Raw genomic sequence first — 25,559 nt, 5'->3', positions numbered from 1 at the left:
GAATTATTTCTGTAAGTTTAATCAATTAATAGTTTGACCAAATGTAAACTACATTTATTTTTTAACATTTTAAAGAGGACCTATTATGCACTTTTTACAAGATGTAAAACTCTGCTTGAACTTGGGTTATCATGATAGCAATATATGTGATGATACAGAAACATTTCTATACATTTATTAATGAATAGTTTATATATATTAACCACATGTAAATGATTATTATTATTATAATTTTTTAACATTTTAAAGTACATACTTTGTGTTCATGCTGTATTCATCCATATGTTATTATTTGTCTTACTTTATTTAGTGCTCCTAGATAAGATTTATGTAATTAACCAAATATAAAACACTTTTCAAAAAACAAATGATTACAGGTACAACATAAAAAAAATAAATAAATAAATGAATAAATAAATAAATACAATGCAAAATGTAAACACTGATCTCTCAACATTTCAGCTTTCTTAAGGTCCTTTTATTTATGTTTTTGTCTGTATTTCTGTAATATTAGGCAAAATTGCATTCATATAAATTACAAAACAATATTACAGTAAACCATTGGTGTCAAACTCTGTTCCTGGAAGGCCGCAGCCCTGCGCAGTAAACAGTTAAACACACCATCTGCAGCTTAAGGATAAAGAACGAGCCTCCTTCAACCTCTTAACTATCTCTTTCTCTTTTTCTTGGATAAGGAAACAGTGTATATACACAGACATCCATTAGCCTACATAATTCATTTTGTTTGTTAAGCTCAAACATTTGTTTCAAAACTATTTACAAATTCAGTTCTAATTTCCAGCAAATGGACAAATGATCAATAATAACGAAGTGTGGTCAAAAAACTGAGTTATATCCAAACATTTCCTATGACCTATATCAGGCATGACCAACCCTGTTCCTGGCGATCAACCTTTCTGCGGATTTCAACTGCAACTCATATCAAACACACCTGCCTGTTCTTATCAAGTGCTGTTCAGGTCCTCTTTAATTGGTTCAGGTTTGGTGTTTGATCAGGGTTGGAGCTAAACTGCAGGAAGGTCGATCTTTAGGATCAAATTTGAGCACCATGCCCTAAAAGGACCAAAAACTGACAGGTGAACAAATCTAAGCTTGTTTTTATTAAAACCAATACAAATATGCATATAATAAATTACACCACTAATAATAATAACATTATACAAAAGCAAGTCTCGCCTGTCTTTGCTGTGAGTACTTTATATTGGGCACTATAGCTCTTTTGCTTTAAGGATAAATGAAACTTGAGAATTATTTGAAGGAAATAAAAGCCCAAATCATCAACTTTGGTATTGATTATTCTTTGGCTTAATTGTTTGTTTGTGTCTAATTACTGGTTTTTATTATATCCTCTGAGAAAGCAGGAAGTGCAGCAGTGATGGTTTAAATGTGTTGTTTGGGTCAGGCTTAATTGGAGCTTTTGTCTCTGTGGTCGTTAAATGCTGTTTTATTAGGTTCTTCTATTTTCCATTAATGCATGGACAACGAAAGAAAACATTTGTGTGTATTTACTATTTGTTTTCAGCTCTATCGCTTGCATTCCGCAGCTCTTCAAATGCAAACATATTGATTGTATAAATTGTAGCAGAGTCTATGAAAATGATGGCTTTGCCAATTGTGATCTGCCTTCTCCATTTGTATTTGTGTGGTTTCTTGACTTGATGGTACTTTTAGTAGTGAACATCTTAATGATGCTTTTTCTTTTTTTTTTTTGTTTTGTGATTTGAGTGAAACACAATGACTGACCAGTTTATATTTATTAATTTATTTTAACATTTACATATTTATATACATTTGAAAATCCATTAATTTGTTTATTTGTTCATGCATTTAATAATTTAAGCATTCAAGTGACTTTTCACTATAGAGAGGATCCAATTGGACAGAAACGTGTGCAAGATGATCAGTATTTTCAGTATCAGTATCAAGATCATCAGTATTTTCAATCTGTTTTTAAACCAGAGAAACAGATTTTAAAAGTCTATAGTTTCTGAAAGCTAATTTTGTAAAATTTTAGGTAAACGCTAGCATGCTAGATTACCTCATCACTAACACAAAAATCCTTAGAAATTACGGTCCATCTAGTTAAATTGGAGGGTGTAGCTTTCTCCCTCTAGATAGCATTCAATTGGACAAAAATGTGCATAGTCCAGCATGAGTCATCTGTATTTCTGATCTCTTTTAAAAACGATAGAAAGTCTAGCTATTAAAAGTTTATATAATCTGAAAGCCAACGTAAATTTTAGGTTATTGCTAGAATATTGGATGACCTCATCACTAACACAAAAGAGCTATATACCTGTTTCACACCGCAATCGCAAGCAGTGTGTGAGCAGCGAGTGTGCAGTGCATAGGAAGAGCAGAAGCAGCATGCAGGTGTTTGCCTTTCACACCGACTGCATCTGCAGCACGCAGCTCATCGGCAGCTGCTGCACAGATCAATCTTTCACTGTCTATTCTATCTAGTTATCTATCTATCTAAAAATACACTTTAAAAAAAAAAAAAAAACTTTACATCTGCACAAAGGCCCTGGCAACTTCCTCCTACGCTATTTCCTTAACCTGCCAGTCTTTATTTGACAAATTATATACATCCTACACAACTGTATGCTTCTCATGCTCTGAAGAGTGTCATTCATGTCTTTTCAGGTGCACTCGGTCAGAAGACAATCGCCTATGATATCATGTCATTTTGTTTATGACAGTCAGGATGATGTAGGCCTATACATATAATAATATTTAAACATTATAGTTATAATGATATTTATACATGATCAAATTACTGTGCAACTTAAGAAAAACAAATACACATTTTTTTTTTTTTTTGTTGTTGTTGTTCGGGCCCAAATACATATTTGTTGCTGTTTTTTACAGTTTAAGTTCATTTGAGTGAATATACAAAAATCAGTGGATATTATCGATGCATTTAATGAGTAAATTTGCTATTTCTTGCTGTCATGCAATATGTTTTAATCATTATCAATGCATTGTCACTTTCATTGAGTGTAAGCAGCGATCCTCATGCCTCGCGCTGAGACACTGCTTCTGCGTGCTTTATGAAAGCTGTATTCTGTTAACATGGACGCCGAAAAAACTCATGTTCTACTTACGCTTGCGGTGTGAAGCGAGCTTGAGACTTTTTATATAGTCAAGTTGAATTAAAGGGTGGAGCTTTTTCACTTTAGAGAAAATTGAATTGGACAAAAATCCTTGTAGTGCAGGATGAGTCATTAGTATTTCCAGTCGAATTTTAAACAAGAGAAAGACTAGAGCTGCGTCCCAAATTGCATACTTATGCACTATTCTACGCCATTTTGTAGCATGAATAGTGTAAGTAGTGTGTTCACACTGAAAATTCTAAAAATAATAAGTGCACTTTAATTACCCGGAAGACGTACTCATTCAGCCGCTAAAATGAAGTGTGTAATGATGGACACTTCACTCACTCAACGAACACAGGTTTGCTTACGTAGCGGAAGGGGCGGAGCTATCGGACGCACTTGTTGAATAACTTTATTTATTTTGGATGGTGAAAGCAAAATTCTCCTACGAGAGTGATTATAGCGCCTCTCGTTGAGTGTGTAAGTGCATAAGTACATAGTGCATGAGTGCATAGTGTATAGTGTGTCATTTGGGACACAGCTTAGCTTTTAAAAGTTTATCTTTTTTTTTAAAGCTAACAATGTCAATGTGAAGGTCAGTGCTAGCATACTAGATGCCCTCATAATCACCTCAAAATGCCTTAGATATTCTAATTAGCCAAGTTGTATTAGTGGCTGGGGCTTTTTCAACCTAGAGAGCATCCGATTGGACAAAAATATTTGTAGTGCAGAATGAGTCATCTGTATTATTGATATGTTTTTAAACAAGAGAAATGCTAGCTTTAAAATGTTTATATTTTACAAAAGCTAACTTTGTCATTAGGTGACGCAATGGTGCAGTAGGTAGTGATGTTGCCTCACAGCTAGAAGATCGCTGGTTCGAGCCTCGGCTGGTTCGGTTGGTGTTTCTGTGTGGAGTTTGCATGTTCTCCCTGTAATTGTGTGGGTTTCCCCTAGGTGCTCCGGTTTCCCAAAGACATACTGTACGGTTCAGGTGAACTGAGTGGCTAAATTGTCAGTAGTGTATGAGTGTGAGTGAGTATGTATGGATATTTCCCAGAGATGAATTGTGGCTGGAAGGGCATCCACTGCGTAAAACACGTGCTGCATAAGTTGGCGGTTCATTCCTGTGGTGACCCCAGATTAATAAATGGACTAAGCCAGAAAGAAAATGAATGAATTAATGAATTAGGCGAATGCTAGCATACTAGATGACCTCATTACTAACACAAAAAAGCATTAGACATTTTTATGAGTCAAGTTGTTTTGGATAGTGGGGCTTTTTTTACTCTAGAGAAGATCCGATTGGTCAATCTCTGTAGTGCAGGATGAGCCATCTTTATATTAAATCTGTTTTAAAACAAGAGAAAGGTTCGCTTTTAAAAGTTTATACTTTTTAAAAGCTAATTTTGTCAACATTTAACTAAATGCTAGCATACTAGATGACCTCATCATAAACACAAAAAGCCTTAGACATTTTAATTAACCAGGTATTAAAGGCTGGAACTCGTTCACTCTAGAAAGCATTAGATTGAACAAAAATATTTATAGCGCAGGATGAGTCATTGTATTTTTTTTTTTCTGTTTTAAAACAAAAGAAAGGCTAGCTTTTAAGTGTTTTCTGAAAGCTAATATTGTTAACTTTTGGGTAATTGCTAGCATACTGGATGACCTCATTACCAACACAAAAAGTTTTAAACATTTCAATTGATCAAGTTTAATTGGAGGGTAGTGCTTTTCACTTTGGAGAACATCTGATTAGACAAAATACCTTACACAAAAACAGCAAATTATACATTCATATCAGCGTGAGCAGTCGAGACATCGTCACTTTTGATAACGTATGGTTTACATTGTACACATGCATTTTTTGGTTGTTTGTTTGTTTGTTTGAAGAAGAGAATGGGAACTTTTAAAAAGTAAACATTTTCCGAATGCTAATGTTGTCAATGTTTTGGTGAATGGTAGCATGCTAGATGACCTCATCGCTAACACTCAACGCATGAATGCAACAAAATGTTCATTTAAATTTCATGGGTGTTTCCAGAAAGTCACTCGGCTGAATGCTTTTGAAGTCCCAGCCAAAAACTCCAATCGACTAGAGAGTTCACCATCAAATGAATCATCAGTGCATGAATGCTGAATGTTGAGGGACTGTTTTTAAGCTTTCTGACTGTGAAAATGTGTATATTTCTGCTCCCTATTTTTTCGGACGGAGGGATTAAAGTGATATTGTTGCCACAGAAGTTTCGCTCTTATCAGAAACAAATGTGGAGGCTCTGGGGATATCAGCACTTCCGTAGCTTGACCTTTTGTTGGTAAATCCATGCCTGAGGTGTTGATGGGTGTTTTGACCACTGATAATCTCCGAGACAGTTGAGAAACTTGAATTGTGTTGCCCTCTGGAATTTCAAAATAAGACCAGCAAATTATGTTTATCCAGGAAAACATACCAGACTCAATGATGGACATGATGGGTACAATTACTTCTAAAAATTAACTGTTTATACTCTATATGAAAACATTTTATATATATATATATATTTTTTTTTTATTATTTCTTTTTTTTTTTTCCAGATAGATCAATTGATACAGATCAGTTCAGTTCTGCTAACAGAAAGGAAATGTGAAAAGACTTCTCTAACACAATACCAAAATGTGTGTTTGTTTTATTTTTAATTGTTCAAGTAGAATTGGGGTGACACAGTGACACAGTAGGTATTGCTGTCACCTTACAGCAAAAATGTGGCTGGTTCGAGCCTCTGCTGGGTCAGTTAGTGTTTCTGGGTGGTGTTTGCATGTTCTCCCCGCGTTCGGGTGGGTTCTCCCGTTTCCCCCACAGTCCAAAGACATGTGGTACAGGTGAATTGGGTAGGCTAAATTGTCCGTAGTGTATGAGTGTGAATGAGTGTTAATGGATGTTTCCCAAAGATGCGTTGTGGCTGTAAGAGCATCCACTGCTTAAAAACGGGCTGGATAAGTTGGCGGTTCATTCCACTGTGAAAAGAAAATTAATTAATTAATTTAGTAGAGTTAGTGGGTGGGTGGATTTCTCACTCTATAGAGTATTTGATTAGATGTAAACCTGTACAGTTCAGGATGAGTCATTAATTTGCTTGGCTGTTTTTACAGAAGTGAAAGACTAACATTTAAAGGAATTTATCAGTTAAAATATAATTTTGTTAAGTTTTAGTAACACTAAATTACCTCAAAGTTATCAAATTTATTGTCAAATGTATTTATTTATTTGTTTACACCACAAAAGTCTTAGTCAATACCAGTTGTAAAAGCAAAAAAAAAAAAAAAATAAATAATAATAATAATAATAATAATAATAATAACTTGCCTACTAGTTGGTCATTTGGAAAAGTGGCAGAAGGTAGAATTTTCTGATAAATAATCAGTTGAACTGCACACCAATCATCACAAAGAGTGCAGAAGACCTATTGGAACCTGCATGGACCCAAAACTCACACAGAAATCAATCGAGTTTGGTGAAGGAAAAATCATGGTTTGGGGTTACATTTAGTATAGGGGAGGGCGAGAGATCTGAAGAGTGGATGACAACATCAACAACCTGAGTATCAAGATATTTATGCTGCCCAATACATTACAAACCACAGGAGAGGGCAAATTATTCAGGATAGCGCTCCTTCTCATATTCAGCCTCCACATCAAAGTTTCTGAAAGCAAAGACTGTGAAGGTGCTCCATGATTGGCCAGTCCAGTGACCAAAGTAAACATTATTGAGTCCTCCAAGAACACTTTTTTTGCCATTCCAGACGACTTTATTAGTGTGTTATTTGAGTCATTGCAGAGATGTATGAACGTAGTCGTCCAAGCTCATTTGAGTCATACACAATATTAATTCTTTTTCCACTGAACCATAACTTTGTTCTAGACTGTACATTATTTCTGTTAAGTGACAAGACTTTTGTCTAAGCAAAGACAAACATTACTGTCCTAGTTAAATTATTTAAAATCAAAGCATGATCATATATTTTTTAGTAAAATAGGTGTAATCTAGAGGCCTTTGCATTTCAATTAAGCCACTTCTGATACCAAACGATCCACTAGAAGTCAAGTTATTATTTGTTGTTCCTTAAACTTGAAAAGGCGACAATACTTTTGTCAGGTAGTCTATGGTGATGCTAATTGTGGTATTTACTTTAGCTTGGAACACTTAAAAGCATAGAATATCTTATGAAATCAGATAACATATATTTAACCATTAGAAATTGCTTATTTTCGTATTTTACAATTTGATATTGCTTATAATGGATACATGTGACACTTGTACTGAGAAATGAAACCCTAAGCCTAACTGGTGTTTGAATTGTGACTAAATTATTTCTCAAATTGGTATGAATATTTCATTAGGAAATAAGTAAGAATTATCATGAATTCTTAATGTTTAAAGATGAATTAGAGACATATTAAAAAAATCATGGAACCTGTGAAAGCTTCACACTGTTTCTCGCTTTCAGTGTTTCAGTAAAAGTCTTTATTTAATTTTGCCCAAAGCAAATACAAACATAGTGTGAAGGTGTAAGTGACGGAAGTCACAAGGTGATTGTCTTAATTTTAGTGCTAGCGTGTTGTACATTCAGAGATCTTGTTATCTTGTAGGCAACAGCCAGGAAACCTGGGCTAGCTTATTACTCTTTAATTCTGCTGTCAGCTTCAGTCTTTTCAGCCTTCGGCTTTCTCCTGGTAACCATAACAGTTATAGTCAACATAAAGACATGCCTCCTTTCATAACAAAAGAACACACCTCTGCATTTCTAGATATAGAAACACAAAGACATTACATTGTCTGAGGGTGTGATTTCATAAAGACAATGGCCTATACAAATTTAGTAACAAAAGTTGTGTCATCGAACTGCCTTTTTTGGCATTTGAGAAGTATACAGGCTACAAATCAAGTACATGAATGAATGTAGAGATTAAAATGTTACTCTGGTAAATGTATTTGGAATTTTAATGGCAATTCATAAAGTACTTAATTCTAAAATTAGCAGTTAGTAACTTGCTTTTTGCACCATCAGTTGTGCACAGACTTTTATCATTGGATCTAGATCTTTTGAATCAGTGTATTGTACCAGAGTATTGTACCAGTGAGTTGTTAATAAGAGACTCACTCTGATGATTTGAATCTGTGTTTTAACTGGAGTCTTAGCCTGAGCAGAACATTTGAGTCATTGACTCTAAACTAGAGGCTCCCTTTGAGAAGATAATCTAAATCTGTTAAATTGAGTAAATTGAGTAATCATCTGGAACAGCGAATTGACTGATTAGGCAGATTGGATCAGTTGCCCTGAGACTAACTATGACTGGATTAAATTTATCAGTGTGTCATTAATGGACACTCTTTAAGAGTCTTCTGGTAAATGGAGATGCATTCTGAATGAATCATTTGAGCTATTGATCTGTTAAATGGTGAATCATTTGAGTCAGTAAATTGGTAACTGCAGACAACCCCTAAACAGCTCAATTGAATCATCGAATCATTAAATGGAGACTCGCTCTTACCAACTCAAGAACTGGTGCAATCAAATCACTGTAGTTCCCAAAGAAGTGATTTCTTCCCAAAGAAGTGATCTCATTCTCTAACCAACCACCATTATCCTGTCCCTAAGCAAGTGATGCTTTCTTCTCCTATACATTTATAAAAGAAAACCGTAGATGCTAGCATGGTTTTTATGAATATTATGGTACACATTCAAAACTATTTAGTCTTCTAAATGTTGACTCTTATTAAATTTTACGCACCTTTGGAGCACAGAAAGCGTGTCGTTGAATCTCTCTGCAGAAAGCTGTGCTAAATATTTGATGCTTCAACATGCTCTTTCTGCCCACTAAGCACAGCACTGTCATAAACCCATACTGCCCGATGGCCTCATATACTTCAACATTTTATGGATGGAGGAACTGCGGCACTAACTCATTTCCTGCCATTTCAGCCCTCTTTTCACCATCGGCAGCTGTGCTGTTGTGCGTCGGCCAATCGATGCCCCTTTTTTTTGCGATTATATTTTCTTGTTCGCCATCAAACCGTGCTTATAAGTGAAATCCAGTAGCTCCAGCAGACTTGCATTTGATCCGCGTACCGGATTGTTATTGTTGATCAAATAATGCACGTGTCGGATAATGCATGCAACATCCGACTTCATCTCTTTAATTTGCTGGAAGAGGCAGCGTAATGGTACGAATTCACTAGCCATAATGCAGTCTTATTGATTATAATGACATGATTTACAAAGCTTTTAGGAAGAGGGAATTCACACCAAGTGAACTACCAAAGCAGTCATTTTCACTGTTCATTTTTTATATATAAATAATGCAATAACTATGTTGAAATAAAGCCCATATAATCGTAGTGCCCTAACTTTTATTTTAACCAGAATATTTTATTCGACAATGTTGTTTTACCAAAACTACAAAACACAGAAGAGTTCAATCTTTCATGAATTGACATAATAATGTATGCCAGTTTTGTAATTTAGATATTGAAACAGTTGCACACTTGTTATTCCGATGTAATTTGGTACACACATTTTGGGACAAAGTATTAAAAAAAGGTCAGGAACAACTGGTCTATAGAAACAAACCATCATTATACAATAACTTGCCTAATTACCCTAACCTGCCTAGTTACCCTGACTAACCTAGTTAAGCCTTTAAATGTCACTTTAAGCTGTATTGAAGTGTCTTGAAAAAAATATTGTTTACTGTTATCACGGCAAAGATAAAATAAATCAGATATTAGAAATGCGTTTTTAAAACTATTATGATTAGAAATGTGTTGAAAAAAATCTGCTCTCCGTTAAACAGAAATTGGGGAAAAAAATAAACAGGGGGGTGAATAATTCAGGGGGGTTAATAATTCCGACATCAACTGTATATGATAACATATATCAGTTGTGTGTGTTCATATATTTGCACAGAATGAAAAAAGAACAAACGTCAGTATTTAATATGATCTTCCTTGACACGGTTACAATATAAAGCTTATTTCAGCACCTCCCGGAGTGTTTGATTTACATTTAAATGGTCAAATCTTTCTTTCTCTGTCCAGTTAATCACATACTGCCCCTATAATATTCAGGTCGGAACTCTGTGGAGGCCATTTCAGGATTTTCAATGTTTTTCATCACTTGTTTTTCTTTTCACCTCCTTCAAATATAATTTTACTCCATTAGCATTGCGTTTGGGATCATTTACATTAGGGCTGTGTGATAAATAGAAGGAAATTCAACATTAAATCTACATCACAGGCTTTCAGATGCATCAACAATTACTACACAGTTGTAGTTAATTAACAAACTACACAATATCATATTCATAATCATAAGGTGATTTATTTACCCCATAATGACATTGAAGATAATGACTCTAATGAGAGCTGTTTGTGTAGCTTCTCAGTGAACTATAGCTCTGCTGAATTAGAAATCATGTATAAATATCACATATAATAACCAGAGATTGCAAAAGGACAGACACCCTTTACTTAAGCAGACGTACAGATACTCATGTTTACAATGACTCTGGTAGAAGTTGAAGTACTGACCACACTTTTGTACTTAAAAAAAAGTAAAGAAGTATGGCCTCAAAAATGTACAAATGTAAAAAAAGTTAAGGTACCCGTTTCAACCAAAGTCCCAAAGACACGCGGTATAGGTGAATAATAATTCAAGAAACCTGACAGTGTATAAGTGTGTGTGTGAATGTGAATGTTTCCTAGTACTGGGTTGCAAATGGAAGTTTAACCGCTGTGTAAAACATATGCTGAAATATTTTTTTATTTTTATTCATAAATTGCTCAGTATACTTACATTTTGTTGTTGAAAAATATTTGTTAAAAAAATATTAATTGAGGACAACAGTATAGCCCTGTGTAAAATCTATAGGCAAAAAAATATTTAATCAATAAAATCTGAAAACAACAAAATATCTGTATTAGGAAATATTAACTTATCAGAAATTAAGGAAATAAAAATATTTGATAGTTTTAGTACTAAATGTACGATCTTTACAAAAAAAACACTACTTTTTGCGGTATTAGATTGAAAGACCAGAGCGAGCCAGTGCAGTATGATCAGAAGTAGACAAAAGGCTTAAGCAAAAATAAACTGGAATGTGTCTCTCTTGTCTACCTGTGAATCGAATGCACAAAAGGTGTCTTATTACCATGTAAACAGGGCAGCATCAGTCATGTTAGATTCCCCGTCTCCCTCTGTCACATCTGTGTATAGTCATCCTAGTCTTTCTCATAGTAATCTTCATAAACTAGCCCACGTACTGTGCACGATAGCCTTGAAAAACAGATTGACTGCATCGAAACTGTGTTCATATTGCGCAATGACAAGAAATAATAGAGATCGCACCACCAAACATATGAAAACAAAAAGTAACGAGCGTGGTTTTAAAAATGTAAGTAGAAAGTACAGATATTTTTGAAAAAATGTAAGAAGTAAAAGTAAAAACTTGTATGTACTAAAGTACTGATACCAGAAAAATCTACTTAAGTACAGTAACAAGGTATTTGTACTTTCCTACTTCCCATCTCTGATAATAACATGTTTTTACTTCAAACTTACTTTATAACCTCATTCAAGTGTTTGACCTTAAGAGGGGATTAACTACTGAGCACTGAAACGTGCTTCCCTGACAGCTTTGGATTTATCATGCAACCCTAGTTTACATGCTGAAACATAAACAATTGCCTATGAGAGATTTCCAGAAGGACTGGCATAATAGATTAAAACCTGCCTGTACTATTTCTGAATTTATATTAACTTAGATAATATTACCCAACACCACTTGCAGCTTAAACCAGGACTGAGCCTCCATCATGTTTCATCTCTCTCCAGCTCTTTTCGTTCATGTGTCTTGAACAGCTAGACCAGTTATTTTAACACATTTAATAACGAATGTCTAAACATAATAGTTTAAACAACTTATTTCTAAGAACTGATTTATTTAATTTTTTTCCATTATTACAGTACATAATATTTCACTAGATTTTTTTTTTTTTTTCAATATACTAGTATTCAGCTTATTGTTAATTTAAAAGCTTAACTGGGTCAATTAGGCAATTCATTGTATAAAAATCAAAAAATATATTGCTTAAGAGGGCTAACAATATTGAACAATTTTATTCTAGCCAAAATAAATCAAATAAGACTTTCTCCAGAAGAAGAAAAACATTATAGGAAATATTGCGAACAATTCCCTGCCTAGTAAATATCATTTTTGAAATATTTGACAAAGAACAAACAAAATAACAGGAGGGCTAATAATATGGTCTTCAACTGTATGCTCATTATCACTAAAGCAACAAATGTAATGATGGCCTAAAAGGTTAGCAGAGTTGCCTACTGTATGTCTGAAGATGACCAGATTAATTCGAGCGTCAAGGCTGAGGGAAACCGAAAGCTGCCCCTGCTGTTTGTAGCAGTTGCCCTTGTGATTGGCTTTCTGTTCAGCCTAGTCTCTGGAGAAATGAGAGGATACAATGGGTTGCGGTGGTGACGGTAAAGCTCAGTCTACCTGCGAGTCGTTCATCCGCTGGTAGTTTAATTATGTGTCTCGTGAGTAGATTAGGGTTGCGTTAGCATGGGTGTCCCGTTGCGTTCATGCCCCAGGAGCACTGCAGTCACCGGCCCAGATTGAAGGGCAGGCCACGGGGGGAAAGACTGTCAGGAGCTGAAATAAGAGCAAACGGGCTGAAAGAGAGTCTTTTGTCTGAGGTAAAATAGAGAGTATTAGGCTACAGAAGGATGAATGAGAGAACCGCCGTGGTACAATCACTGGTTAGCTTTCTGTGATATAACATTTAAATTGAAAGTTGTTGTTAAAATACTTTTTTATACTACCAAAAATAATAATAATAATAATAAAAATACACTGTAATGAAATGAATGTAGTTAACTCAAACATTACTAAAAGTTAATTCTACTCATTTGAAAAAAAAAAAGTTTTGAACTTTGTAATGTAATACCTCATTACCTTCGACTTAAATAGAGTAAGTTTACAGTACTCACACGTTTTTTTTTTTTTTTTTACTTTTTAAACGGTTTGAGTTGGTTGGAGTTCTCTATTCATTGGGATTTTCTGTGCTTAAATTGCTTAATTTACTCTAATAGATTAATTTCACAGTACTCAATAGCTTTAGTTTTTGAACTTAAATGTTTTGTTGCAATTGGTTTCCTCAAACGGTTTGAGTCACCTTAACTTTTTTGATTTTACAGTGTACTAATACTAAAACTACTACTACAACAACTACTACTACTACTACTACTACTACTAATAATAATAATAATAATAATAAAATAAATTACTAATTCTACAACTACTACTATTACTACTACTACTACTACTACTACTACTACTACTAATAATAATAATATGAATTACTAATTCTACAACTACTACTATTACTACTACTACTACTACTACTACTACTACTACTACTATATTATTAATACTACTACTACTACTACTACTACAACTAATAATAATACTAATAATAATACTAATAATAATATCAACAACAACAACAAAATTATTAATAACAACACGTATATTATTTATTTATTTATCTATTTATTTATTTGTTTTTTATTTATTGTGTTTTTTTTTGAAAATATACTTTTTATACTATAATTACAGTAATTAACAGTAATTTTATGTTAGTACATATACTTTGCAAATGTTTACAATTCATATTTTGTTAGTAAATAATAATATTTTCATCGTCCTAGTAATACTAATTCATGTTTTTTTTTTACATTTAGTGCTATAATTTAATAAATTACATAAATAAATATAAATAGTAAATATTAATTAATATACATAATGATGTTGTAATGGATAATGGTAATACAATTATTTAAATTATTTTCAATTTAAAATAAAAGCAAATGTATGTAATATGTTGTGTTTGAGTTATTAAAAAATCTATATTAATAATAATAATAATAATAATAATAATAATAATAATAATAATAATAATAATAATAATAATTAATATTATTATTATTATTATTATTATTATTATTATTACTACTACTACTACTACTACTACTATTACTACTACTACTACTACTAGTAATATTAATAATAATAACAATAACAATAATAATAATAATAATAATAATAATAATAATAATAATAATTAATATTATTATTATTATTATTATTATTATTATTATTATTATTATTATTATTATTATTATTATTATTATTATTATTATTATTATTACTACTACTACTACTATTACTACTACTACTACTAGTAATATTAATAATAATAACAATAACAATAATAATAATAATAATAATAATAATAATAATAATAATAATAATAATAATACATTTGGCTATTGTAATTGCTACATTAACATAACTGTAATAATATATTAGTATATTTATTATTGCATTTCATTATTACAGTTGTTTAATTTTTCAAATGTTTAAAAAATAATATTTTGTGTAGTCCTACTAGTAGTATTAACAACAACAGCATTAGTTTTTAACACATAGTGGTATTATTTAATAAAGTACATTAAGAAATATAATTATTTGTCATGTTAAAATTGTGTAATTGTGACTTAAAAATATGAAAATTGTGTGACATGTTGTTTTTGAGTTATAAATAATATTAATATTAACAACAATATTAATGGCACCAAAGATGATGATGATACAAAATGTTAATTTATTATGTTAACACAGTGTTTATTATTTTATCTGTTCAAATAATAAAATAATACTACTCATATATTATTACAGACACTTAGAGGTTCAGAACACTTAAGCCAAAAAGCAGCCAATGGCCTAGAAACCACCAGAACACTATTTTATTTCAGAATTCGTTTTCGCTATATTTTTGTAGCCACTAGTGGCAAATAAAAGAAAAGGATTATAAAAAAAGAGATTGTTTTCACCTTGAGAATTCCCTTTCCTCTCCTTCAGAGTGCTTCTGGAAGTCTGAGAAATGAAAATAAATTAGGCAGGGAAGAATTAATTAAACACAGGCTCCTTTGGCCTGCAAGACAAATGCAGCCCTCCTTGTGCACAGGAATGCAAAATGTACTCGGGCTCCTCTGTGACTTTCAACACTTTTAGAGGACTTTAATAAGTAGTCTTCTGTCAGAGATGAAGTGATTAATGGCAAATTAAAACTTGCTGCAGGTTCCAAAGTGAAACGTCTCCAAAAAAAGTTTTCCCACTCATGCATGTTTGAAGATTTACTTTTCAGTAACCCCATCTTTTTGCACTTGTGAAGTTCAGGCGAAATAATTTGAATCCCATTGATTAAAGTATTTTTTACCAGCATTTGTATGAGATGATTTGTCCCAATTACAAATAAATATGCATTTAATTTAGATGTAACTGAAAGGAATTCAGACTCATTAGGGTAATGAGTAAAAAAGTCTAGCCAACACAAATAACCAATGATAAGCAATCCACAAGTCCTATTTTAGATTATAGACATTAATGGACACAAACTAGTAGAGGCCTTAATTTCTTTTCATCCTTGTTTACTTCAAACTGTTTAAAGAAGTCTAAAAATGGCTTATATTGTCATGTGTTGTGTTCACGACAGGAAATCAGAGAGTCAACTTCTCCATTCACACATTTACACCTCATAGACTCTCAGGTTTATCTTTAAATCAGTGGAGTACTTGGGGATAATCAGATTTAGGGTGACGTTTAAATGACAATGTTTTAGCAAAAATATAGGAAAGCTTTTTAGACGGTAATGGTTAGCAGTTTTAGAGACTGAAAACATAATTTTAATAATGGGTTTCAACGTTTTTGAGAATGCCATCTTTCTCTTTTTCATGTAAATATCTGGTCCTTGAATGTATTTGAAAATGAAGATTATAATTTATGGAAAATGAAGACTAGTTCATGATGTATTAGTCTCATAGTCATACGTAGTACTATGTGCAGTGAAATGCTTATATGACTGCCCATTATTTTTTTTTAAATATTATCAATAAGAATAAGTAATGAAGTAGTATAAAATAAAAATATAGAATATAAAAAATAATATAAAATAAAATATAGAAAAACTTGAGTTGTAGAAAACAAGAATAAAATATAGCATTTAGCTAACATTACACTGTGCAATGAAAAAAAGAGGGATTTTAAATAGAGATGAAATGTTCAGGGAGTGTGCAAAATGTCCAGGCATTGTTCATATGCATTTTTTGTCTCTGTAATCTGCAGTCTGCTGCTTTCAAATGGAGAAGCATTTAGTTTGCTTACAAACTACACATAGACTTTAATAAAGAAAATATTTAATAATAAAAAACAACCCATGTAAGTACCAGGTGGAAACAATGTTAATTTATTATTTTATTTAGTTTTTTTGATGGCTTTTTAATCATTTATCTGGCCATTTTTTTTTAAGACAATGGGTCCTATCATACACTCTGTGCCATGAGGCGCAAGACATGTCTGCCATAATGTGTTTCTATTTTCAAATAAATGCAAGCGCAAAGACTCATGGATGTTCTGGTCTAGAAATGTGGAGTGTTAAGGCACATTGTTGGTGCGTTGTTTTTTGAGGAACTGATAGACTGCGCAATAGACCAGCTGAAATCATAAGTTGTGCACCTTAAACGCGTACACATTGCTTAATAGACAAAGAACCTACAGCAGCACACACATATCTTTACAAATGAAAGGATTAAATTATTACAAAAATTATAATTTTCTACGTAAGTAGAAAAAAAGTATGTGTTGAGGGGGGGGGGGGGGGGCATTTTAATTTGCATAATGTTATTATTGTTTGCAGAATTATTTACTATATGCACATTTATGTTTGTTTTCATAAAAAACAAGCTTAGATTTGTCCACCTATGGGATTTTGGACCATATGGGGCATAGCAGGTGTCTTTGGATATGACTTTATTCATTTGCTGGAAATTAAAACTGAATTTAGATATAGTTTTGAAGCAAAATTTTGCGCTTAAACTAAATTAAATATGCAGGCTGATCTGGTGTGCGTACAACACCGTTTCCTTACTCCATGAAAGAAAAAGGAGTATACTAAAGAGGAAGAGAAAGTAAAGAGGCATAATAGAGGAGGCTTGTCTTTTATCTTTGCACTGCAAGTCTGCTTAACTGTTCTCTCACTAGTGAAGCGTTCAGTTTTTCCACTTACAAAGTCCATCATGTAAATAGAAAATACACCATGGCATAACGCAACTTACTCTTAAAAGGAATGTGAGATAAGACGCTAATTGGTTTAATGCACGTTATGCTCAAAAAACACCAATGACTCATTAAGAGAATAAGCACAACCCTGTAAGTCCATGCGCCGCGGCACGAACAGTATTTTTCTGTCCTTAATATAGCAAAATTGGATTCAAACATGCCCTAAATGCTTTTGCACCATGCACTTTAGACTTTTCACATTGGTCGTTAAAATAGAGCCCAATAATTCTGACATGTAATATTGTGCAGTTTACATAGTAAGTGCAGTTAAGCACATGTGCGTGGAAGTATTTGTTATGAATAACTTTACACATATATATTTTTTTGATTCACTTTACAGTTTAAGTACAGTAAACAGTGTGTTACTTGGCTAAGATAGACATGTTTGGTCAAGAGTTAGAATTTAATTACTTTAAAGCTTGCTGTCTGTATAAGTTTAGCATCTCATATATACAGTTAAAAGTAGAAGTGTACGTATACTCTATTGACCTTTTTCTTCCATGTGATTGTTTTAGAACTTCCGATTCAGCTGTCTGAATGACTAGGAGTAATAAACCACAGAAAATGATCAAACTACTTGTTCTACAAACAAGTGTTTGGATGATTGTATAGAAAAAGCAGTATAATATAATAAGAACCTATCAATTTGTAACATCAAGCAGCAGAACGAGCTGTTTTTAATGTCTAAAAATAAATGTGAGTGAATGAGACAAGAAGTCTCAAGCCAAAAAGATTTAATGCGAAGAATAAGGCGAATAAAAAGGCACATAACCTTTTTTTTTTAATGTCTTATGTTGGCAAGGCAATGGTGCAGTAGGTAGTGTTTTCGCCTCACACCAAAAAGGTCGCTAGTTCGAACCTCGGCTCAGTTGGCGTTTCTGTGTGGATGTTTCCCAAAGATGGGTTGTGGCTGGAAGGGCATCCGCTGCGTAAAAACTTGCTGGATAAGTTGGCGGTTCATTCCGCTGTGGCGACTGCGGATTAATAAAGGGACTAAGCCGACAAGAAAATAAATGAATGAATGAATGAATGTCTGATGTTAAATCATGTTAACATTTTCTCCTTTAGGTCAGTTAGGATTAGTAAAATGATTTATATTTGCTAAATGCCTGAATAATGAGGAAATTGTTTTATTGAGTGTTTTTTTACTTTCTTGACAGTCAAAAGTTGACAAACATTTCCTTAGTACTTTGTAGCATTGCCTTTAAATTGGGTCCAACATTTTGAGTCAGCCTCTCACAATTGTTAGCTGGAATTTTGACTCATTCCTCCAGACAGAACTGGTGTAACTGAGTCAGATTTGTAGACTGTCTTGCTTGCGCACACTTTTTCAGCATTACTCACATATTTTCTATTCAGGATTGAGTTTAGGGCTTTGTGATGGCCACTCCAAAACATTCACTTTGTTGTTCTTGGGGTAATTTTTTGTTTTGAAAATCCATTTGCGACCAAGCTTAAATCATCTGATGTCTTGAGATGTTGCTTCAATATTTCTGCATAATGTTCTTTAACATCTGGCATAAAAAAAAAAAAAAAGGTTATTTGCCTTTTAATACAGTTTAAACTTCAGGTTTCAACTGTGTACTTAATATATCTTTCAAAACTTGCAAATGAAAGTGATGAATGATATAACACCAGACTGAAATATGTAACATTCAAGAACTAGACTAGCATTTTAATGCATCATATGGAAATCAGGCTATTTTTTTTTAGCTTAATCAGCTATACCTCCTCCTAGCGCTAATTACACAGAATTGAAAGTGACATTTTACTTTAAATTTAAATGACACTTTTGTTAACCTCTGAACTCCACAAAACATATGAAGCACTTTTTTTCTCAGTATAAGCCTCCTCTTGTCCTACAATAGGACAAACTTTGTGCACCTGTACTTCTGTATGTGAAATGCTAGATATTTATATCTTGCCGCTGTATTGTATGGAAAATGGCTATTGTTCTCATCTATGTGCAGTCTCATATCTCAGAAGGGTTCATTCAAAAAGAGAAGAGTAGCACAATTTTAGAGAAAACAAATCAAGTTCATTTATATATGACTTTTTTTTCATAAAAACCAGCCTCATTATTTTAATGTGCTGTGAATGTTGTTTTCAAGATTCTTCAAAACATCATTGCTTTTATGACCTGTTATGCTGAGTAAATGTGTTTTGTATTGTGACTTGGGTCAATCTAACAATACATTTTAAGAACTAGGTCATATCATGATATGAGTTATTTAACTGAAAACAAATTATTAAATGTTATAAGTTCAAAGTATACCTAAACCCTAAATGGATTCAAATGATTTGTTTTTAAAATCTCTTATATATTTAATTATAATTATTAGTCTTATATCTGGATAATTTTATCCACATTTAAAGGTCAATATATCTGTATATTTCAGTTTTAATTTATTAATATATCAAATGACTATATTTATTATTCCAAATTTATTTATTTAGCTTCTGCAGAGGAAAAAAAAAGGCATGAAATAAATGTTAAAAATAATATCCCAATTGTCCTAAATACAATATGCTTCAGGTTCTTTATTTAAAATCACACTCCATAATTGATTATTTAAATTCATCTGGCTGCCTTTACCTTTGTAAATAGCTTAATCTTAATGCTAAATTTACTCCCTTGTGATTTAGTTGCATAATTATAGATCCATTTTTGGGTTTAGTTTTGTTTTGTGAGATTCACCCAACAACTGAATTATTCACTGTTGATTAACAGTTCAGTCATGGTTAATCACTAGTGACTCTTTTTGAATGTTTCATTTGTTGTTTTATTAAAGTGTATCTGTCAATCTGTCTTTGTTTAAAAAAACACACTTCTTTTTGGAGTCACAAATCATCAGAATGATCAAAGAAATGCCAGATCAAGAGCAAAGACATACAGACAGATGCTATTTTTCTGTGCATTCATTTAGTTTCTTTTCTCTGCATGCTCATGTGTTGTTCATTTATCAGTTTGCTCTGCAGAGGTGTGTTTTAAGGCCAGACACTACAGGTGAATTATGTTCTAATAATAATAACAATATACTATTTACACTGTTGATTGCATACTTTTTTTGTATTACAAGTTTGCAATTAAGGGATGATTTTACAAACGAAACAAAAAAAAATCACTAATTTGACTTTAATCTTCTATATCTAGCTAAATAAATAAATAAATAAATAAATAAATAAATAAATAAATAAATAGTCCTAATCTATTTAAATGGAGTAACTTATTTAAATTAGGTTTTTTTTTTTTTTTACAAGTGATTATGAGAATCTTTAGATCTCTGTAATTCCGAAAATAAATCTAAAATTAGATGCAATTGTGGTAACACTTAAGCATAATGGTCTGTTAGTTAATGTACAGTATTTGCTATCATTAAACTAAGTATGAATAATCTTGTAAAGCATATTTTAATCCAGGTTCAACATTCAATAATGAATTATTCATATCCAAAATTGTGCTTGTTAACATTAGTAGTGCACAGTCTTTTAACAAGAGCTAAAATAAACGGTATTTAACTTAAATAGCTTTAACTACTGTTAACAAAAAGCATGTAACATATATAAAAATCAGGTAACATGACATAACAAATCTATCACTAATTGTTTGTTCATGTTAGTAAACTGTTCATTCAAGTTAACTATTGGACTATTATTTTAAAGTGTTTCATACAGTCAAGAATTGTGCTGTTTCAGCTTCAACACAATTCAAAAAAGTAGTTTGAACAAACGGCAAATGCCATTTCTGGAGTGTAGTTAGTTAGTTAGTTAGTTAGTTAGTTAGTTAGTTAGTTAGTTAGTTAGTTAGTTAGTTAGTTGGTAAATGTGTTAGTTAGCTAGTTAGTTAGTTAGTCAGTTAGTTAGTCAGTTAGTTAGTTAGTTAGTTAGTTAGTTAGTTAGTTAGTTAGTTAGTTAGTTAGTTAGTTAGTTAGTTAGTTAGTTAGTTGGTTGGTAAATGTGTTAGTTAGTTAATAAAGTAGTTAGTAAAGTAGTTAGTTAATTGGTAAATTATTTAGTCAGTTAGTAATTTAGTTAGTTAGTAAATTGCTTAGTTAATTAGTAAATTTGTATTTAGTTAGTTTAAAAAGTAGTTGGTAAAGTAGTAAGTAATTAGTAAGTAGTTAGTTAGTTAGTTAGTTGGTTGGTTGGTAGGTAAATTTGTTAGTTAGTGAAAAAAAAAGTTAGTAAAGTACTTGGTTAATTGGTAAATTATTTAGTCAGTTAGTAATTTAGTTAGTTAGTTAGTAAATTGCTTAGTTAATTAGTAAATGTGTGGTTAGGTAGTTTAAAAAGTAGTTAGTTAGTTAGTTAGTTAGTTAGTTAGTTAGTTAGTTAGTTAGTTAGTTAGTTAGTTAGTTAGTTAGTTGGTAAATGTGTTAGTTAGCTAGTTAGTTAGTTTATTTGGTTAGTTAGTCAGTTAGTTAGTTAGTTAGTTAGTTAGTTAGTTAGTTAGTTAGTTAGTTAGTTAGTTAGTTAGTTAGTTAGTTAGTTAGTTAGTTAGTTAGTAAATGTGTTAGTTAGTTAATAAAGTAGTTAGTAAAGTAGTTAGTTAATTGGTAAATTATTTAGTCAGTTAGTAATTTAGTTAGTTAGTAAATTGCTTAGTTAATTAGTAAATTTGTATTTAGTTAGTTTAAAAAGTAGTTGGTAAAGTACTAAGTAATTAGTAAGTAGTTAGTTAGTTAGTTGGTTGGTTGGTTGGTAAATTTGTTAGTTAGTTAATAAAGTAGTTAGTAAAGTACTTGGTTAATTGGTAAATTATTTAGTCAGTTAGTAATTTAGTTAGTTAGTTAGTAAATTGCTTAGTTAATTAGTAAATGTGTGGTTAGTTAGTTTAAAAAGTAGTTAGTTAGTTAGTTAGTTAGTTAGTTAGTTAGTTAGTTAGTTAGTTAGTTAGTTAGTTAGTTAGTTAGTTAGTTAGTTAGTTAGTAGAATAAAATGTTAAAAACAATCTTAAATATACTCAGGTAAATTATGTGTAAGAAAACCCTTCTAGTAAAACTTTCAGAGTAGAGATATAAATAGTACTGTGAAATATGATCCACGAAACAGATGTGTGGCTGTGCAGGATGAAAAAATAAAAAATAAAATTTTTAATTAACAGCCTTTAAAAATATGTTTTATAATTGCAATCTACAGACATAAATTGCAAAAAGTGCAACAAAAGAAATACTTAAGTGTATTTATGAAGTTTTCTTTACATTTAAACTGAAGTAAAATAAACAATCGGACATTATATACAGTTAGGACAAGCACACAAGCCCAAATTTAAAATCTGGCAGCTGAATGATAAAGCTGTAATTGCCTGTAGAGTCTGGCCTTAAGTTGTCCCCTGTGTGTTGTTTGTGTTTGTGGTCTACAGGTCCTCCTCTGCATTGCTCATCTGCCTCCTCTTCCCCTGTCGACTCCCCTTACCCTCCCCCTTCCCACGCAGCCAATCAGAGCCAGGGAAGGTTGCTAGGTAACAGCGGGGCTCAGGCCGGCCGGGACTCTGAGTCGGAAGATGAGTTTGGCCCCAATTCATTCTTAGTTAAAACCGGCTCAGGGAACGTCTGCACTCCGGCCGCCGCTACTGCTAATGGTGAGTCCCTCTCAATATCACTGTCTGCTAGAGACGCCCCACATCCCATGCTCTGGTGCAGCCTCAGGCCCCACGTTAATTTTTTTGGGGGGAGATTTTAGACAGGAGTTGAGGTCAGATGTTCACAAGAACTTTTTTTTAACTAATACCTGCTGAGAAGTGAAACTCTTGGCTGGGATTCAGGGATGTGTGACAGATGCTGGAGTTTTATTTATTTATTTATTTTAATATGATCAAGTACTGGTAAAAGTTATAACTTATAACTGCATATTTCTGTTTACTTTTTTTTGGTGTATATGATGGAATTATAGGTGAATTAAAGAGACTGCTAAGTGGTTCAGTGTTCAAAAGAGAAGCAATTTGCACCTTAAAAGTCGAAAACAAATGTACCTTAAGCATAACATACTGTCACAATAATCACAAATTTGAAAGAAAGTTTGTTTTTGCTCTGATAAATTGATTTGGTTATGTTTTATCTAATATAATCTTTATATAAATTTTTTGTACATTCTACAGTATATTTAAAATATGTTTTACTTGAACTTAATTAAATGAATGGACATTGGAATACGGTCACATTTAATATGTACCTTAATGCAGTCCTCAGCATATCTAACTACACCCCTCAAAAATTTCTCATTAAAGGTAATATTTTCTAAAGGATGCTTTACAATATTATATTTGTGCATATGCATTAGTTTAGCCAGTACTGGAGCCAAATTTAGAGCTAATCTAACACAGTAACTAGCAATAATGGTTCAAAAATAGGTAGCCCAAATTTACGTAAGGTAAAACTATTAAATACATTTTTCAAAAATAGCACAAATCAAGAGAAGCATTATATTTGTAATATTTTTGCAATATTTTGCATGAATCTAAAATATATATTTCCATTAACAAAGACTTTCTGTGACAAAAATATTATTTTAATAAATATTTTTGTTTAATAAATCTGTTTTGTTCAAATGCACCAATATCTATTACCCATATTCACTAAGAAATGGATAAAAGTATTCATTTTTAAAATAATAAAATGTACTCATTTATGCTGAGCACTGTATGTATGTATGTATTTATGTATATATTTAAGTTTTTTTTCAATTTATGCTGAATACACACTAAAAGGGACTGTCATTATTTCATATTTTTAATTATAAATAAAATAAATGGACAACTTCAAATATAGAAGATTATGAATACATACAATTGACCCTTCTCTAAGCCCCACCCTACTACAGTAAGTTACTGTTGCTACGCCTGTCAAGCTTTCATGCCTGGCACGTCTATTACAACATGTATGCGCCGATGTCTGACATTCCCAGGTATATAATTAGCCATTTTTGGGGAGCAGATGAGATATCCGAGAAAGCCTGACAAAAAAGGACTGTTGTATGCATTACAGGGGTGTATTCACGACATAATAGGCAACTGATTAGAAAATGAGCTAGGTTAAGCTATGTTAGCCTAGCCGCCTTATACGCTGACCATTTAACGGCTTAGTTCATGCACAGCAGGAGAGGTGAAATTTAAAAATAATCAAATAATTACGAATTAAACCGTGATTTTTCATTTTTAAGCCATAATATAGCGTTGTTAACCAACGAGGAAAATACCCATGTACAGTGCTTCTGCATAATTCATTCATAGAGCAGCCAGACAGGGGAAACTGATGGATCTGTGTCAAATATTAGCATCATTGACCCCTAACAATGTACAGTACCTATAACTGTCAGTATGTTTATGTGCTTTTTATACAGTTTTTATTCTTATTTGCAGTTAAGAGGAAAAATACATTAGTTGAAATGCATGTTAAAGTATAAATAGCAGAAGTGGAAAGATTTTCCCTACTTTCAAATATTAATCCTACACCAAATATAAAAGTAGACACTAACCTGCTAAAACGTCATCACCAATGGCTAAATCTCTAAAAGACTGACCAAAACATCTGTAAATTGTAGCTCTGACATGAACATTAGGGATATAAATTACTGAAAAACAGCTGCGGGTAAAATGTATTGATCGCAAGTGCTCAGATTGTTATCACATCTCCGTTTGGTTCTGTTAATATGTAATTTCAAATATCCGTAGCTTGAAACAGATGGAGATATGATTGCTATTACTATAACTACAAAACTAAACCAACTTAACTCAGCTCTTTTAGTGCCCCTCATTGATCCACACTGGCATTTCACATCTTGGGTTTTAAGTTTTGGAAAGGGAAAAAAATTCCACCACCCCGTCCAAACTTTTAGAATACCGGTGTTAGATTTGCACAATACATATTCACAATGCTTTGGCTTGTATGCCTCGCTCGAAAGCTTGACAGGCCTACTGCGCGTAGCTACGGTTGCTAAGCCACGATTGGTGTATGGCGGTTTTCGGGTGTGGCTTAGCTAAGGTTTAACTGAATTATCTTAATGGATGGATAATCAAATCATTAAGTTTAATTCAACTGGTTGATGCATTGTGTTAATATTGTAGTAAATTGAAATTAATTCTGAAGTTTGATTACAACTTGATTCACAAAATGTGGTTACAAAAGATTGTGTTACTCATAACTATTCTCCAATTATCTCCATGACACATTATAGACACACAATCTATTGCTTTTATTTTTGTTATAA

General features: G+C 32.3%; 1 protein-coding gene across 23 annotated transcripts in view; it reads left to right on the top strand.

Annotated features, from left to right (window-relative positions):
• tenm4 (teneurin transmembrane protein 4) overlaps nt 1-25,559 on the top strand; it is a 462,218-nt gene that overhangs the window by 169,460 nt on the left and 267,199 nt on the right. For 12 of the 23 annotated variants that reach the window (XM_087282395.1, XM_087282393.1, XM_087282392.1 and 9 more), the window contains 1 exon segment: nt 22,717-22,935. The exons of 10 other annotated variants lie outside the window; for them this stretch is intronic. In XM_087282395.1, coding sequence (XP_087138521.1) covers nt 22,717-22,935 — 219 coding nt within the window. 23 annotated transcript variants of the gene reach the window in all.

The sequence above is a fragment of the Danio rerio genome, chromosome 15 (assembly GCF_052040795.2).
Source record: "Danio rerio strain M-AB ecotype USA chromosome 15, GRCz13ab, whole genome shotgun sequence".
Classification (NCBI taxonomy): Eukaryota; Metazoa; Chordata; class Actinopteri; order Cypriniformes; family Danionidae; genus Danio; species Danio rerio.
Note: the sequence above shows the minus strand (reverse complement) of the source record. Positions and strands in the feature narration are given on the sequence as shown.